Below are 16,936 nucleotides of genomic sequence, written 5' to 3'. Positions count from 1 at the left end.
TTATTATTTTATGATATATATTACATTAAAACTATACTAAAAGAATAGAAGAAAAGGTTCTCCTCAGAAGGCTAGCTAAACTAAGAATAGAAAGGAATGAATAACAAAGGTTTGTGGCTCGGACAGAGAGTCTGAGCCAGCCAGGCTGTGATTTGTCTTTAATTCTAAACATCCACATGAGACCAATCACAGATGCACCTGTTGCATCCCATAGCAACAGATAATCAATGTTTACATTTTGTTCCTGAGGCCTCTCAGCTTCTCAGGAGGAAAAATCCTAAGGAAAGGATTTTTCATAAAAGATGTCTGCGACAGCTGACAACGTCCGTGCCTGTTTCAGCCCTTCCCAGGTTCCTGCCCAGCCCTTTGGAGATCTTGATCCAGCACAGAATTACTTCTTGTAGAACTACCCTGAGTTACCCCCAGCCCCTTCTTTACCTCCCTCATTCCAGCTGCAAACCCTCAAAGAATTCCTTCCGATGGGAATTTCAAGATTTACCCAAGTGATTGATGTAGGGGATTTTTGGATGTGAATCCTGTCAGTGGGATTTCAGGTGTAGGTTACATTATTTGTTCTTGCTGTAGCGTTTAGAAATGGATATTTACAGCTCAGTGCATTCTCTGTGCCAGATGTGGTTTTGCTGTTGAGAAAAGCAATGCCTGTGACCTCATTCCTTCACTCCGTGAAAAGTCCAAATGCTACACACTGTTCCTCCTTCTCCAGTATCAGCTACAGAATAGACATTTTATCTGCTGATTATCCTATTACACAGGACCAATCTTCACTGCAAAAATAACTGATCAATCAATTTCAGTAGTTTTTAAGAAAAAAAAACGAATCATTTATTCCAAATAATTCAGTATTTTTTTCCCTCACAAACCTCCACCATAACTTCTTTCGTCACACCAAAAAATGAACAATCTGATGTGAACATCGTGGATATTTCACTCAATAATGTATTGGAATCTACATCATCTTGTCTGTAATGAAAGGATAAAATAGCAGATCTAGACTGCAAACATAGACAGGTTTTATCCTTCCCCAGTATTAAATTTTATCAATCAGAATCTATCAGCTCTGGGACCTGTGGATGCTTTGTTCCCCACCATATCTCAATCACATATATTGCTTTTCCAATACAACTGGCAATGGGTTGATTTAGGATAAACACTTTTAAAGGACCAAAGGAAGAGTAAGTAATATAGAACTAAAAGATAATCTTCGAATACTTCTATGTTCCCTATTGCTACTTTATCTGCCTGGTTCACTGCCTGTAATGCTCCTTACAACCTCTCTGCAATGTAGATCTCTGTTTCACAGATAAAAAAACCTCCTTTTATAATAAAAGTCTAAGGAACTAACCTGGAATAAAGCAGCTTTAACCAAGTGCTGATAGAGCAGAGCCTTGAACACAGTGGTTAAGTACTCTGAGAGAGATGTTTAAACCAAGGGAGGGGCAGAAAAGTGGAATTTCTGATGTGCCTGGTCTGTTACAACTTAAAATAAACAGGACACTTGGCGTCAATGGACATCACATGGGCTCTGAGATTGCAGAGGAGACTAAAAGAGGGAATGATGGAGAAAGCAAACACCCTTCCTTATGGAGATATCTTCTGGTTTTAAGATTCCAGGCTGTTCTCTGTGTCTTCAGGAATGTCAGGAGATTTGCATAATCCCATTCTTGCGATACCAGAGTTTTAAAATAGAAGTTCTATTAACACCCTGCCTTGTCCTGTCAGCAGGCAGGTGAAACCCTTCCAGGCTTCCTGCTTCATCACTGCTGAGTGGTGATTCCTGCTCTTCCTGGAGCTGGTGAAAGGCTCTGTGTGCGCAGAATTCTGCAAAGAAATAAACACTGGGAAGCTCAGAGGGGAGATGAGCTGAGCATCTTGCAGTGGTTTTGGTCTTGGAGTGATTAAATTGCATCACTTCAGAGTGTTCTCTGCATGGGTTCTGCTCAAAGTGGCCTTGATGGATGCCCAGCACCACATTTTGGGGTGGGTAGAGCAGGACAGTGATCCCTTGGAGACCCCTCCCTGTTGGACCCAGCCCAGAGGAGGCCACCAAGTTGATCAGAGGGCTGGAGTGCTTCTCCTGTGAAGAGAGCTGGGAGAGTTGGGGCTGTTACTCCTGGAAATGTCATATTCCTTCCAACAGCGGTTCTCACCAGGTTTTCCCTGATTTTCTGAAGAAACTCTGTGAAGTAAAGGGGCAAAAAAAGAAAACAAGCCTGAGGCTGCTGGGTCTGCTCCATGGAGAGCATCCATTAAGCAAAAACCTTGGTGTGGTCTCCTGCCATGGGAACTGCTGCAGAGAGAGCTGGAGCATTGGCACAGAGTGTCCATAACAATCAGAAGTGATAAATGAAAGTTCTCTTTCTTTCCACTCCAAGCAGAATTTTGACAAAATACAGGGTTTGTTTTCTGTAACTCATTCTGCTCAGAACCTGGCCCTCAGCTCCCCACACCAGGGAGGGTGGCTGCTGCTGCTGCAGGGTTATTGGATTCTACCTGTGCTTAAAAGTCCAAAAGGCAATTTTGAGCTGTGAGGCTTTTTAGTGACATATGGAAGAGATGACAGCAACACTTCCATCCTCCAGACAGGATCGATCCACAGCAAATGTTCCCACTGCAGGTTGCATTTGTTGCTCCCTAGCTGAAGGGAAGACTGGGAGGTGTTGCCAGGATCACCAGGAGGGCTGTGCAGAGTGTGCAAAGGAGAATTTTGTGGCTGATTCTCCACATGTCTGCAGTTGAGATGTGTCTCTGCATCAGAGGAGGTGGGGTTGGAATTAGATGAACTCTCAGGTCCCTCCCAAACCATTCTAGGATTCTGTAGAAAGCCACCCTTTAAAAATAGGCGGGGTCAGTGCATTACTCAGCACGTGTAGGGTAGAGAGTGGTGCTAGAATGGGGATAGAGACTGAGAGAATTGGGGTTGTTCAGCCTGGGTGACCCCATGGTGGCCTTCCAGTGCCTGCAGGGAGCTACAAGAAAGATGGAGAGAGGCTTTGGGAAGGTCCTGGAAGGACAAGACAAGAGGGAATGGCTTCCAAACTGACAGAGGGCAGGGTTAGGTGAGATATTGGGAAGAAATTCCTCCCTGTGAGGGTGCTGAGGCCCTGGCACAGGGTACCCAGAGGTGCTGTGGCTGCCCCATCTCTGGAAGTCTCCAAGGCCAGGCTGGGGCTTTGAGCAATCTGGGGTAGTGAAAAGTGGCAGAGGGTGTAACTGGATGATATTTAATGTCCCTTCCAACCAGGCCATTCCATGACTCCCTGTAGGTAGAGGCAATTCTATGGCTTTACCTGACACGTCCCTAAAGGGGGAAAAGGGAATTTAGAGAGCCAAGTCAAACTTTTGGGGATGTATTTTTGATGATGAACTTTTCCTGGCACTGGCAAGCTGAGCTCTTCCTGCTCTTCAGTTATCAGCTGGTCATCCCTGAGTGCCTGTTGAGTGCTGAACTGAGCAGTTTATGCCTCCTTTTGAAAAAGAAAGGCACTGCCAGAGTTCATTCCTGCAATCATCTGCCAGGGAGCCTGATCAGTATTCCAGCCCTCGTATGCTGTGATGAATTAACAATCAGCTTAAAGACCCAGAGAGCTTTACTCCAGGTGGTAGTTACAACAGCTAGCACACCTTTTAATCAAATACAATTGTTACAGAGGGATTTCTGGACACACACAGCACCACAACACAACCCAGCCAGAAGTGTAGGTGCCATTTAGCCTTAAATTCATGCATGTCCAGACTTTGCAAATTCAGCCTATCTGATCCAAGCCTATTGATTTTTCCATTTTCTGTTTCAAAGCATACACTGCCAGTGAAAAGGGTTATGACATCCTGAGGCTGCTGGATTGCTTTGTGATGTTTCTGTAATTTGTGTGCACTCAGAGGTAAATAACACGATGAAGTAATCAGACGAAAAGTGGGCTTTTATGCTGGCTGAGCATCTCCCAGACAGCCCCTCCAAGAGGGCTCTGCTAAAGCTCAGCCTGTCACCATCCAGCAAACACTAAATGGGTTTGATTTGGTTTAATATATTCCTCCCTGAAATGGTTAAATGCTAATGATGGGCTGTTCTTTTTGTGTTTCGGAATGGCAAAAACTCGGTCCAGGAGGAATTATCTCCTCTAATTTGTTATTTCAGCAAAACTGTGTCTCCTGTCTCTGACAAAAAGCACGTGGGAGCTCTTGGGAGCTGCAGATTTCATTCCAAGTGCTCCAGCACTGTCACTCTCAGCCACACTGCAGTGAGCACATCATCGCTGGCCAAGAGCAGGGAGGCTGGCAGTGTCAGGAAAATGCAGCTGAGAGTAAGCACCAAGCAAAGCCCTTGAGCATCACTTTGAAAACCAGGAGAATTTGGTTGGAGCCCAAAAACTCCAAGGAGAAATCCTGCCTGGGTCTGTAGCATTGTGGGGAAACTTAAAATGCAGGGTCTAATGGCTCCTGTGTGCCCTTCTATGAGGTTCAGGGCAAAGTGACCAATTCTAGGCATGAAATCAGATTGCTGTCCTTGTTTCTCAGAATTTCAGATCTGAGAAATCTGCAATCATCATGACTTTTATCATCAAGGGTAGAATAATTTGACTGAGAATCTAATTTAAGATCCCTAAGCTACAAGATGCTTTCAATTAATACTGAATTTTTTGGGTTTATGCCCTGAATAATTATGAATTAGGTTTGCATTTGATTCTTTTTCATTATGGAGTCCTTTTTTATTCTGGTTTGTTTAATTGAACTTCTTAATTCTCCTGCATATCCCTTAATGCCTCTGCTATCGATGTGTTTGAGAACTAAAAGAACAAGTAACAGGCCTGGACAGGCTGTTTCATGCAGCCTGTTACAGGGATTTCCCTCAAGACCAGTTGTTTGCACACAGTTATTTTTGCTTAAAACTGAGGAAATAATTAAAGCAAATCCCCTGGGTGCTTTGGGAGAAAGTTCTGGTTGAAGTCATACTGAAGCAGTTTTCCAACACGTTTTTTGTTTGTCTTTTTTTTTAAGGCATGAAGTGCCTTCAACAAAAATGCCTTAGGAAAAATTTCACCACTGAAAGAGTGGCCAAGCTCTGGAACTGACTGCTCATGGAAGTGCTAGAGTCCCCATCCTTGGAAGTGTTCAAAAAACGAGTACACGTGAAATTTTGTGATGTGGTTTGTGAGTGGGGGAGATTGGGCAAAGGCTGTACTTGATGATCTCAAAGGTCTTTGCCAACCCTTTAATTCTATGATTAAAGATGGAAAAGACCTCCAGCCTATGACCTAACACCACCTTAAGAGCTGCACCATGGCACTGAGTGCCTCATCCAGCCTTTTTTAAACCCCTCCAGGGACAGTGACACCACCACCTCCCTGGACAGCCCATTCCAATGCCCAGCCACTTGTTCTGTGAAGAATTTTTTCCCAATGTCCATCCTAAACTTCCCTTGGTGCAGCTTAAAACTGTGTCCTTTACTGATTCTGTGTTGTCATCTTATTGCAGGGGTTCCATGCTGTTGTCTCCTTATCACAAAAGTTTCACACCTTCTGGGTGTTTCTCGTGGGCAACTCCTCAGAGCTCTGACTCTTTCTCCTGCACGAAGCACCCAACTAACTCTAGATCCCTTCTCAAGGCCACCCCACTCTTTTATAGCATCTTCTTCTCATTGGGTACAGCTGTGGCCTGGTAAAATCAGGCCTGTTCCTAACCTTTGATAATTGGCCCAGCTGCAACTCCTTAGGGGTGAGATTGCTTTCTACACCATCTTTATTTTCTTATATTCTATCCCCCTACAATTCTGAGCTGTGGAAAAGCTCTCATGTCCTCAGCTCTTCAAGCTGAGTCAGGCCTAGCTCCGAGATGAACTTCCCAAACCTTTTTACTTCATTTTAGACTGAGCTGAAGAGTTCCAGGTGACCTTGTCCTGGGTGTCGCCACTGAGCTGGCAGGGGAGAAGCCCTGTGTGTGGCAGAACATGACCCCAGCCTGGACAAGGACAAGGACCAGGACCAGGTCCAGGACCGTTCTCCTGTGCTCGGCGCGGGCTGCACGAGCCAAGGCCCGGCACCAAAGCTTTACAAATTTCCACCCCAACAACTGCAAAAACACACGTGGGCTGCTCCAAATGTACTGCTGGCAGGGGAGCAGGGGACGTGCAGGATTTATAGGGAGCTTTGGAGTTTATTTATGACAAAACAAGGCTCGTGCAGGAAGCGGGGATGCCAAGGGCCTGCCATCCTCGCGCATTTGCGTGCTCCCTCTCCCTGCCACTGCCTCTCATGTTCAGCTTGTAGCTTTAATAATCTATGCCACTGCCTTCTGTACAATATTCCTCCTGCAGCTTTCCTTTGACAGCTCTGGTTTTAATAGAGGATAAGCACCAAACTCCAGCCGAATCTGAAGACATATTTCTAATCTTGTCCCGCATTTATTTTGCTTCTCGGAGAACTTCCTATCTTGAACAGAGGAAAAAAGTATTTTTTATATATTAAGTTGACGTGTTGAATAGGTTTCTGGAGGCATCATTAATTCAAGCTCCAACTCAGAGTTAGTTACCTTGTAGTAAAGAGACAAATACACATAAACCCTGGTACTTGGATAATAGGTTTGATTCAATTCTTTATCAGGGAGATTGCAATAATATGCCAGGCATTCCAGTCCAGGGAAAAATCCCATTTTGTGAGGTGTTGAATGAAAGTGTCATCACAGCAACGTGCCTGCCTGCCTGGATTTTAAGATATAGCCTGAAGTATTGGTTGAAATAAAGAATTAAATTGGATGGCAACATGAAAATAAGAAACAAGGAAATGTTGACTGTGAAATAAGAGTTTCAAGGTAATTTGTTCCACTATTCTCATCAGGTCATTATGACGTTTTCCATGTACTGTGGGTTTTTTTCCTATTGTAAGACAACTTAAAACTCCCAGTTCTGCAGTGATGCTGCTAAATTGAAGCATTTTCCTGTAAATTTGTGCTTGTCAGTGTAAATAACAGCCTTTGATTTGTCTGTCCTCTCTCTTCTCCATGGGGAAGGAGGTAAATATCTGTCACCACTACTGGAAAAGTGGTGCAGTGCTTGATAATGGGATAAATTTAGGATTCTGTGGTGCTGTTAGAGCTGGAGGACTGGAGCAGGCTGAGGGCTGGGGGCAAAGCAGACCCAGCTCTGGGATCTGCTCTCTGCAGGAACTTTGGGAAGTGTTTGGGTGGGGGTGTAAAGCTTAAATAAAGGAACTGCTTGACATAAAATGCTGAATAATCACCAGAGCCTTCTTTCTTTCACAGATATTCCTGGTTTCCTTTCTCTCCCCTGCTTTTTTTTTTTTTTTCAATTTTATTTTTTTACACCTTGTTTGTGCCTTCATTTAAGGATATTCCCTTTCCTTAGATCTTCTCCCAGCTCCCTGCCTGGCCTGCCTTGGTTCCTTGGGGATTACAGACTCCATGGACAATTTTGAGGTGGCTGTCTATTCTTGCTCCTTTTTAAAATGGAATTTGTTCTGTCACTAACCAACTTTCACCCCCAAATCTCAAAAAAAATTTCCCACACAGGAAGTCTGGCTTGAAAAAATGTTTCAGCAGAAAAAGTGGTAAAATAATGAATCAATTTTTTTTATATATTTGACCAGCTCTTGGAAATCAAAGCTGTTTGAGAAATTCAGGGTAAAACATTATTAAATGAGGTACCAGTGATACACCTTTTGATCAGCTCTGCTGAAAGACGCTTTGTGAACCAGCCTGACCTCTGATGTCTCCTTTGTGTAACCCCTGTGACACGAGGTTTGCTATGAGAAATGGAACAAGATTAATAATTAATCCGTTTGCTGGTGTCTGAAATAGTGACACAAGGTTGGCTTTAGTCACATGTTTTATTAATGAGCTTTGCAAACAATTGCTTTCTCCCAGCAACAGACTGCTCTGAGCTTTAGACTGGAAAAAACAAGGGCTGGAGGGAATATCTGGAGTTTTTTGGTTGTCACTGTTGTTCCCCTCCTCCCCAGGGCATTCACAGAACTCGGTCACCGCATCCAAACCTTGTGAAAAAGGTTGTGAAGTTGTGAAGGAGTGAAACGGGGAGCAAAGATGAAATAAACTTTAAATCATCTCAAGACAGACAACGTGCTCGACCTGAGGGAGCTGAAATATGAAATATTTCAGAGAGCAGCTCACACTTTTACACATTGTGTAAGGAAAAGGAGTGTTTCTTTGGTAATGTAAAAAAAAAAAAAATAAAACAAACCAGTGTGCCAATTAGGGGAACAATGTTTTTGTGTCTCAATTAGACCTCATTAGCTACAGAAAACTCAAAGCACAACTTTTTGCAACAATTCCCCCCTCAGCTGAAGCTACCTGTGGGATAACAACAAAACCATTGTCCTAAAAAGTGAGAACACCTTTATTAAGCGAAGATAATTGTGCTCATCTTCCTTGACCTTTCAATTTCCTGATTTTTATTCTGGCTCCCGAGGGCAGCAGCCATGAGATGTCTGGTTTTGTTATTAATATTTACTAGGAACATTTTGGGTTTTTTTAGGAATAAGCAGTGCAGAAGGAAGTCAAACTTTTTGGACAGAATCCCCGATGATCCTTTAATTACCCAATAAATTACAGTCCATGTGCAGAATTAATAGGAAAATAATGCTCTAATAAATATGATCTTCCCAACTTACATGCAAATTGAAGCTTTGCCTTCCTGCTCAGAATTGTTCCAAATGAATTTGTGGCCAAACACTGGTATGTTCCAATATCCTGATTTTTATGTGGGTTATTGATTGCCAAGCTGCCTCCAACCAACCTGTAGTGATAACTCATGGTAAGATCAATATCTGTGCCATTTTGCTTCCACCTTTGAGGGGAAAAAAATCAAATTATGCTTATAATTTACAGAGCCTATTCATATTTATCTTAAATAGTGTGCTGTAGCATACCTGTAATGATAAAAATGTAGTTAAATATCACAAAATTAGATCATTTTTCACACACGACTGCTTCTTACATCAATCATAATGATAGCAATAATGGCATTCTGTGGAAAATCTTTACTTCAGTCACCAGTGTTCACCCAAATGTCCACAAAAAGTAATTATAACTTATTCAAACAAAGTTATCCATTCAGTCCAGAGGGGGGTTTATACCTTGTCTCTACAACTACATTATTTTTTATAATATGAAAGTGCTTTACAGTCCTTGCAAATGATTAATCGTGAATTTGGCAACAAAAATGCTTTGGAGATGTAGATCAGGAAGGATTGCACTTGAGAGGGCAGAACAAGAGCTGAGAGGGAAGTTTTTATGCAGCAAGTCTGAGACTGATCATTTAATGATGAGAACGCTGCCATTTTAAATCTTCATTTGTCCCCGTTAGTCCACTAAGCAGAAAATGGATTGTGTCTGCAACATTACCCAGCTGTTTACAGATGTCAAAATACAATTTCTCTTCCAAAGAAAATAAATATTACGTGTTTCAGGAAGGGAATTTTTGTGGCTTTGCCATTAGTCATGCTAGGGTTGAATTTTCCTTGCTCACGTGGGGGCCAAAGGAAGGATAAAGGACTCAGCCTCTGAGGCCTGCAAGTTTTGGGGTTGTTAATGCCACTTTTTAGGTGGTCAGCAATCCTAAAAATGACACAACCAGGTATTCTCTTCTCCTGACTTTATATCAGAGCCACCTCCTCAGCCTTTGCCATTGGTGTTGGTCTCTGGGTGTGATTCCAAGCCCTCCATTGGGTGGAAGGTTCACACAGAAATTGCCAGTGGCTCACTTTGGGCTCCTGGCAGTGCCCAAACCAAGGCCAATCATCTCCTTGTTAATTACTTCAAGGATCACAGCATAAAAATGGCCCATTTCTGTTTATTTGCAGAGCTCCTGACAGTCAGGGCAGTTTATCCAGGGAACAAATTGAAGTAAACTCACATTTATCCCTGGAAATCTGACCTGGATACACAGCACAGGCTTTTGTCATCCCCTCCCAGCCCTCTCTGCACACACCCCACCGTGCTCAGGAGCTGTTTTTGAGCTGGAGGATTTCCACACTGGGCTCTGAAATGCAATTCTGTGCTCCAGGTACAGGGAGTGCCCTGACCTCCAAGTGAGCACTTGTTGTTTCGAAAGATAATGACTGATTAAATATGAAATCAATGGAATTCTGTGAGCAAATTCTAATAATGTGAAATCATTTCTTTGGGTTGCTGTCTCCCCTTCCGTGGATGCATCCACACTGAAAAACCTGGGTGCAACTCTCAGGAATTCTTCCTACAAATTCCAGCTGATTTTGTTGTTTCTGTAGCTCTTCTCAATTCCTTTTTGATATTTGCTTTAGTTGGTTCAGGTTTTGCTGTTATTTTAGGGTATTACCATTAGCATTTTGCCATATTTCAGGATTTACATATGCTCCAAGTTGTCTAAAGCCTTCAATTTTCTAATCTAAGATATTCTGGTATTTAATTTGCCAGTTCTCTTTAATTTCAGAATCAATCACTGAAATAACTGCTGTCATCATTGCATGGCTCCCAATTAAGATCTATAATTGTTTTTCCAAACAAATGTGAAGACGTTGGCTTAGCTGCTGCAAATGAATTCTTCACAGTATCCCCATAATCATTCTAATCACCATGGTACAATGATTATTAAACTTTGCATATAGATCAGGGGTTCAGCTCCTGGTGTGGCTTTTTCCCTAATTAATATGTTTACATCACTGAAGGAAGTGAATTAATGAATTCATGTGGTAGACAATGATTTAATGACTTTGTGTGTTCTGCAGTGTATTAATACACAGAAATCTGGATAATTATTTTAGGGAATTTTTAGCATAAGCCCCTTAAGGCAGAGATCATCAATGTATTTTTGTGATTTTTTCATGCAACCATTGGAAAATATTTTCCCTCAGTTATGGGAAATACATTCTGGAGTGTTTTTCTTTCACCAATTGTTTTTTAAACTTTAAAAAATTTCCTATATTCTGATGCTGAATTGATCAGTTCCCTAGGAGCCCAAGGACTGTGAGTGGGTATATGCTCACATGCTTTAATAAATTCTCTTTTCAACATGCTGCTATAATAAAAATATCAATATTTTTGTGACTTCATTGTGTTCTATATTTCTTGGATTATTTGCATTCAAATGGAAATGTCCTGCCAAGCCACCTGAAGCTTTGCTGTAATTGAGAAAAGGATTTGCAAACCCTCCCCTTCATGTACAGCACTTCCAGTGAGGAAGAAAATGGGAAGTGTAAAAATTCTTCCCTGTGAACAAGGCAGCAGAGGGTGAAGGAGTTTTTAATCCCACCCCAGTTTTGAGGCAGAATCTGCACTGACCCAAAGAAGAGCATTGCAGGGAAAAGGACACGAGAGCAGGGCTGCAATTTCTGTGCCCAGGGTGGATTTTTGGGATTACTGGGAATGGTTCTCCAGCTTGATGCAATGATTATGAACATATTTGATGTCATTTGCAAGCCTTGTAGACTTTGTGCTCTGTTCCTTCCCTTTCATTTGTGTGCTCCAGTTATCCTCGTGCTGCTTGGATTTGGATTGGATTTGAATCTCTTTATCTCCTTTTAGTGCAGAATTCTGCGCTGGGCTGAAATATTAAAATGTTCTTCTACCCAATGCTGCTTATGCTGGCCTTGGATTTATTTATTGGTTCCAATGACTCCTCCCTGAGAAGATTATGGAGGGGAAAACCCTCAATTTCCAAATTGCATGAAAATACAGGATTGGGGGATTGCTCTGGATATTGAATGGAAAAATCAAACAAAAAATGTCAAAATACTGCCGGACACACTGCAGGGTGTTCATAGATAGGCCAGAAGTAAAAACGAAATTATGTAAAATTCATTGAGTTAGTTGGTGATAAACCCTCTGCTGACTATAATCAAAAAGCTTAAGTGCAAAAAATGATAAATCTAATTTAAAAATGTGTGTTTATTTACCACCAACATCACACCAGGAAACACCTGGAATAATGTGCCTGATAATATTGACAATTTTGACTTTATAAAAAAGACATAAGTGATAAAATTACACTTATCAGAACATTTAAATAGATTTCTTAACAGTTTCAGAGATGCTTCCATCCATATTTTTGTTTGCAGTGTAATCTGTGTTCTCTGTTACTTCCAAAGGGAAAACTGTGTCTCATTTTTATTACTCAGTCCTTCCACCTACATTTCTAACAATTATTGCACTGTGCTTCTCAGACACACAATATTTTGAGGAGGAGTTGCAAAAAATTCTCACAATTTTTGACAAGTCTACAGGACTAAAAAAGTACCTAGTAAAATCAAACTTTTAGGAAATGCTAAGCATTTTTTATTTCAAGAAAAAGCATTTATCAGCATATTTCTTGATGTAAAAACTGCTAAATAGCAAATTAAGTGGAATCTAACTTTCTTCCTGTTGGAGTGGTTCTGTATTTCTGAATCAAAGAGAAACCTCCAGCAGTCCTTGCTGTTCTTTGCCGTCACTCAGCAAAGGAGATGATTAAAATTTCATACTGGGCTTGATTTATCTAAAATTGTTGGAACTTTAAATATATGGGCTCAATCCTTATCTGACAAAGGCAGCATTAGCTGTGGTGAAATCAAAGACAAGTGAAAAGCTCCCTGTTCCCTCCAAATCATGGTGTAATTGCAGCAGTGATTGTCTGATAACTTTTAATTGACCTCAGGGCTCCAGGATCCATCCCCAGATGTTGATCTCATATCCCTGGAGCCACTGAGGCTTTGCAAAAAAAAAAAAAAAAAAGGAAATGGTGATAAAAAACCAGAGGATTTAATTAATGGGTGGGCAGAAAAAATAAAGGTAAAATATGGATATCAAATATGGGATGGGGAAGATTTCCCAGCCCTCCTGCCTGGTGGGAGCTGCTGTCTCTGCTCTTTGTGGGTGTGAGGAACCCCTGGGGGGATACAGGAGTCCAGGAATTTTCTAGGGAGCTGCTTAAATATGAAACAGAAGGGTGGATGATCTGGAAAGACTTGAAATTCATGGCCTGAACCAGTTGATGTTCATGTTGAGAACAGGGAGAACAAATGGGCTGGGAAATACATAAGAGTTTCTACTCAGGGGAGGAGAAGTAAAAAGGAAATTAAGGGTTCCTTTCATAAAGGAAATTAAAGAATTTAAGGGTTTCTTTCCTAACACAATGTCTGGGGACAAATCAAGCCATGAAGTCCAAAAGCCCAGCTGATACCCAGTGTTGGCCCTTTCCAGGGAAGGCTGTGGTGGGAGCAGTTAAAATCTCTTCAAAAAATATTCTCTAAGAATTTGATAGCACATTATTTTCTTTAATGCCTTGCATGAATGATTTATTTTTTATATATAGTTTTCCTTCAACTCAACCATTACTTTCCCCATTATTTTCTGAAGAAAGCACAATGTCTTTTTTCCCCCTATATTCTCAGCTTTTCCTCTTATCCAACTTGGATTTCCAGATCCTTGGGGCAACAAGTTATATTGTAAGAGATGAATCCACAGTTACCAAATAAACAAAAAATTCTCTGTACCAAGGTTATATTAAGTGACTCTTGTATAGATATTGGAGCTGTTTCTCTAAACAAACACCATAAATATGAACATGAAATGCTGGAATTAGAAAAGGGAAGGATGTTGCTCTTCTGCTTTCCAAGCATTTATTAATGTATGGAAAGTTTTATCCAGTACAGATGCTCAGTGTTTCCATTCTCCCATTTTTTCACAGCTGTTCTGTGGATTCAGAATTAATTCTGTGTATTTTCAAATACATTGGGGATGATTTTCAATTATTTTGTTTTCCTGTGTTAATTTTCTTTACAGCAAAGCAGCAAAAATATTTTTCCTTCATTCCTCAAAATTTGCTGTAAACTTTGTATATTCTTTCTCTGAGCACTCAACAGATTTTGGGGTGTTTGTTTCTGGTGTTGCAGTGACTAAAACCCAATTCAAAGAGTCACAGTGAGACAGTATTTCCCCAAGGTTGACTTCACCTGTAGTATGGCAGTGGATATCCTTTAGCTGTGCAGTTCAGGAGGATCTCTGGATTTGCTGAGCCCATGGAATAAGTGATATCATATGGCTCTTGGATAAAAATAGGCCCATGAAGGGTTTCTTCCCCTGTGAAAGAAAAACAATAATTTCAGATTAGATGTCTTTAGCGTGTCCTTCCACATAAAATTGTCCTTTGGAGTCCTTTGCTTTCAGCTGCAAGGTAAGGTCTGCTGTTATACCCACCAGAGAATCCACCTCCAGACACTGGACTGCTAAGGAGGAAATATTTCAAGGCTGATTGATAATAAAATCGCAGAGCTCAGCTGCTGCTGATTTATTTTGCAGGTGACAGCGAAGCTTCTTTGCATGTTTCCCATGGAAGATCCCAAATGTGCCCATCTACCTCCTCCTGGTGCTGTACATCAGGAGTGGCAGCAGGAAAGGATGGAATTGTGGAATTGTGGTTCTGGTTTGGTGTTCCTTGCTCACAGCACAGTCTAAAGGAATCACTCACCCCCTTCTCCTCTAACCCTTCCCATCCCTTGAGATATTATTTTTTATATTTTATGTATAATTTTTTTACACTGGCCTGGGTTTAGGGTTATTGATAGGGTTTTTGGTTTGCTTGTTTATTGGTATTTTGGGGTTTTTTCCCTCCTCTTTTTCAATCCTTTTAAGACAGGACTAGCATTACATGATCACCCTTTATATCATACCTAAAATTAAATTATTGAATGCAAGGAAAACCAGAAATATTTCTATATTTCATGGCTGATCTTCCTTGTTCTGGGGAGCAGGGGAGAAGACAATTTGTTCAGCAAACCATGAGGGCAAGGCAGAGCAGCTCTCTAGGATGCTTAAATAATCTTTGTTTCTTTTCCTGCCACTCTTCTGGGTTCAGTCCCTTGACTAAAATTTGAAGACTCCTTTTTTCACTATTGCCACAATTGACCCTTTGACTTGTCTTTTCTTTGGGAGGAATTTGCTTCCATTCTGGGTTCATTTCCTCAGTCCTTCTCGTTACCTTCCCAGAAGAAACTGCCAGGGAGAAGTTTTTCTGAAGCCACAAAATGACCCAGGGATCATCGTTCTGCATTTTAAATCCCTGTACCCAACAGGGCCAGTGGTGAACTACCTGATGTACATAAAAACCCCTACTTCACCTCATAAAAATGTAAATATTTTGGTAAACCTGGGATTAATTTCCCATTTTTTTTCCTAAATGGAATTTAGAGTCATTTGTCATTTGCAGACTATTGAATATCTTAATGTTATATCCCCTTCCCATGCCCTTAATGTGTGGAATAAGGACACAATATTTTACAGCTCCTTTCCAGTGGACATGCCACAGTCCCTGTCACAAAAATACTGCCCGTGAATTTTAGTACAGGCAGCTTCTTGCTGTTGTTTTGTTCTCTCTTTAATATCCTTTCCTCTCTGGCTGATCTGCAGCAGAGAATAACATCAAATTTGTGAGAAATGATGTGCACTCTCAGAGCCAATGGTGTCCTAGGAGTCCATCTCTTATTTATAGAAAAGGTCAGGCTGGTCATTTCTAATTTCCTGATGCATCCTTTTGTGTTTCCTATAGAGAATGGCCATATATTTCTTCTCCATCCTCCAGGTTCAATACAGCCACTATGATTTCTCCAGAGATACACATGACAAATGCATTTTTGTAGGGCTGTTTGCTTTTGTTAAGGTTTAAATAGTTCAGATTTTTTTAAAAAATAATCAATTGGAATATGAATATTTGTTTAAATGTATCGTTTCTATACATAAAAATTATGTATGAATCCTCAGTATAATACTTGAAAGTAAATAAAAACTCTTGTTACGGAACGTTTGATAAGAACTTAAAATGTATTTCTTTATGATGCCAAATCAGTTTGATCTCCTTAAAGACCATAATTATGCCAGCCTGAATTCAAAGCTAAAGCAGGAAAATGAATCATCATTCCTTCATTCATTACATGATATTGTCTTCAGCCAATCCAGGCATTAACACAGTGCTAATGGAAGAGGAGGAACCCTGGTTTTTCCATAATTATGGAAGAAGCAGGAGGTGTCCCAGTGCTTCCCAGTCACTGCTTTATGGGCAATGGGTGGATATGTCACACCCTGATACTCCTGTCAAATTCAGTTGAAGAGGTTTCACTCAGCCATAATAAATATTTAGATATTTATGCTCTTCCTCATCCAGACAGGGAGAAAGAAGAACAAACCTGGAGTTCACACTCGATCAACTTTATTTCCAGCCAAATTTTGCTCCCTGTTCTTTCCTGTTTCTGACTCTGGCTGGATTCATAATCAGCTCCTTGTGAGGTCTCTGCCCAGCTGGAAATGCAAAGGGGAACATTCCAAGAGCAGTTTAGGCTGGCCCGAGGCCCAGGCTGCAATAGGAATATGGATAACTCAGTAGGCCAATATTGTGAATTAGCTGACTTTTATCCCTTTGCTGCACAGATCTTCCTTCCCATCAGGATTTTTTGCAAAGTGGAGTTGGAATTACCGTCACTCCAAGCTGCTCAGTGATAGCAGGTAAAATCTGTTTGGTGAAATTGAGATTGCCCCAGAAACATCATGATTTATTTGCAAGGAGAGGTTTTAGGTTTGTCTGGGACAATCAGCTCCAAGGAGCCAAACTCCAGAGGATTCACTGCTCCAGGACCAGGAATGGGGAATTCTGGTGGGCTGGGAGCATAGAGAAGCTGAGGCTGCCCAATCCCTGGAAGTGTCCAAGGCCAGGTTGGACAAGATTTGGAACAACCTGGGACAGTGGAGGATGACCCTGTGGGGTAAAAGTGAATGAGTTTTAATGTCCCTTCCAACCTAAACCATTCCATGATTCTGGATGTACCATATCAAAGAACCCGTACGGAAGATCACAAGGAGAAGCTTCTAAATGCAAAACTGCCATAATTCACATAAGCAAACCAGATAAGGAGGAATTTATCCAGGCTATTAAGTTCCAGGAAGGCTG

The 16,936-nt window shown here is 41.3% G+C and overlaps 1 protein-coding gene across 1 annotated transcript in view; it reads right to left on the bottom strand.

The window, feature by feature from the left end:
* Positions 1-8,814, bottom strand: part of CNTN6 (contactin 6) — a 78,179-nt gene extending 69,365 nt beyond the window's left edge. Inside the window, 1 exon segment of the mRNA XM_030956667.1 lies at positions 8,658-8,814. Within this exon segment, the coding sequence (XP_030812527.1) occupies positions 8,658-8,799 (142 nt within the window). The 5' untranslated portion in view covers positions 8,800-8,814.
* Between the last annotated feature and the right edge of the window lie 8,122 nt (positions 8,815-16,936).

This window comes from Camarhynchus parvulus, chromosome 12 (assembly GCF_901933205.1).
Source record: "Camarhynchus parvulus chromosome 12, STF_HiC, whole genome shotgun sequence".
In the NCBI taxonomy this organism is placed as follows: domain Eukaryota; kingdom Metazoa; phylum Chordata; class Aves; order Passeriformes; family Thraupidae; genus Camarhynchus; species Camarhynchus parvulus.
Note: the sequence above shows the minus strand (reverse complement) of the source record. Positions and strands in the feature narration are given on the sequence as shown.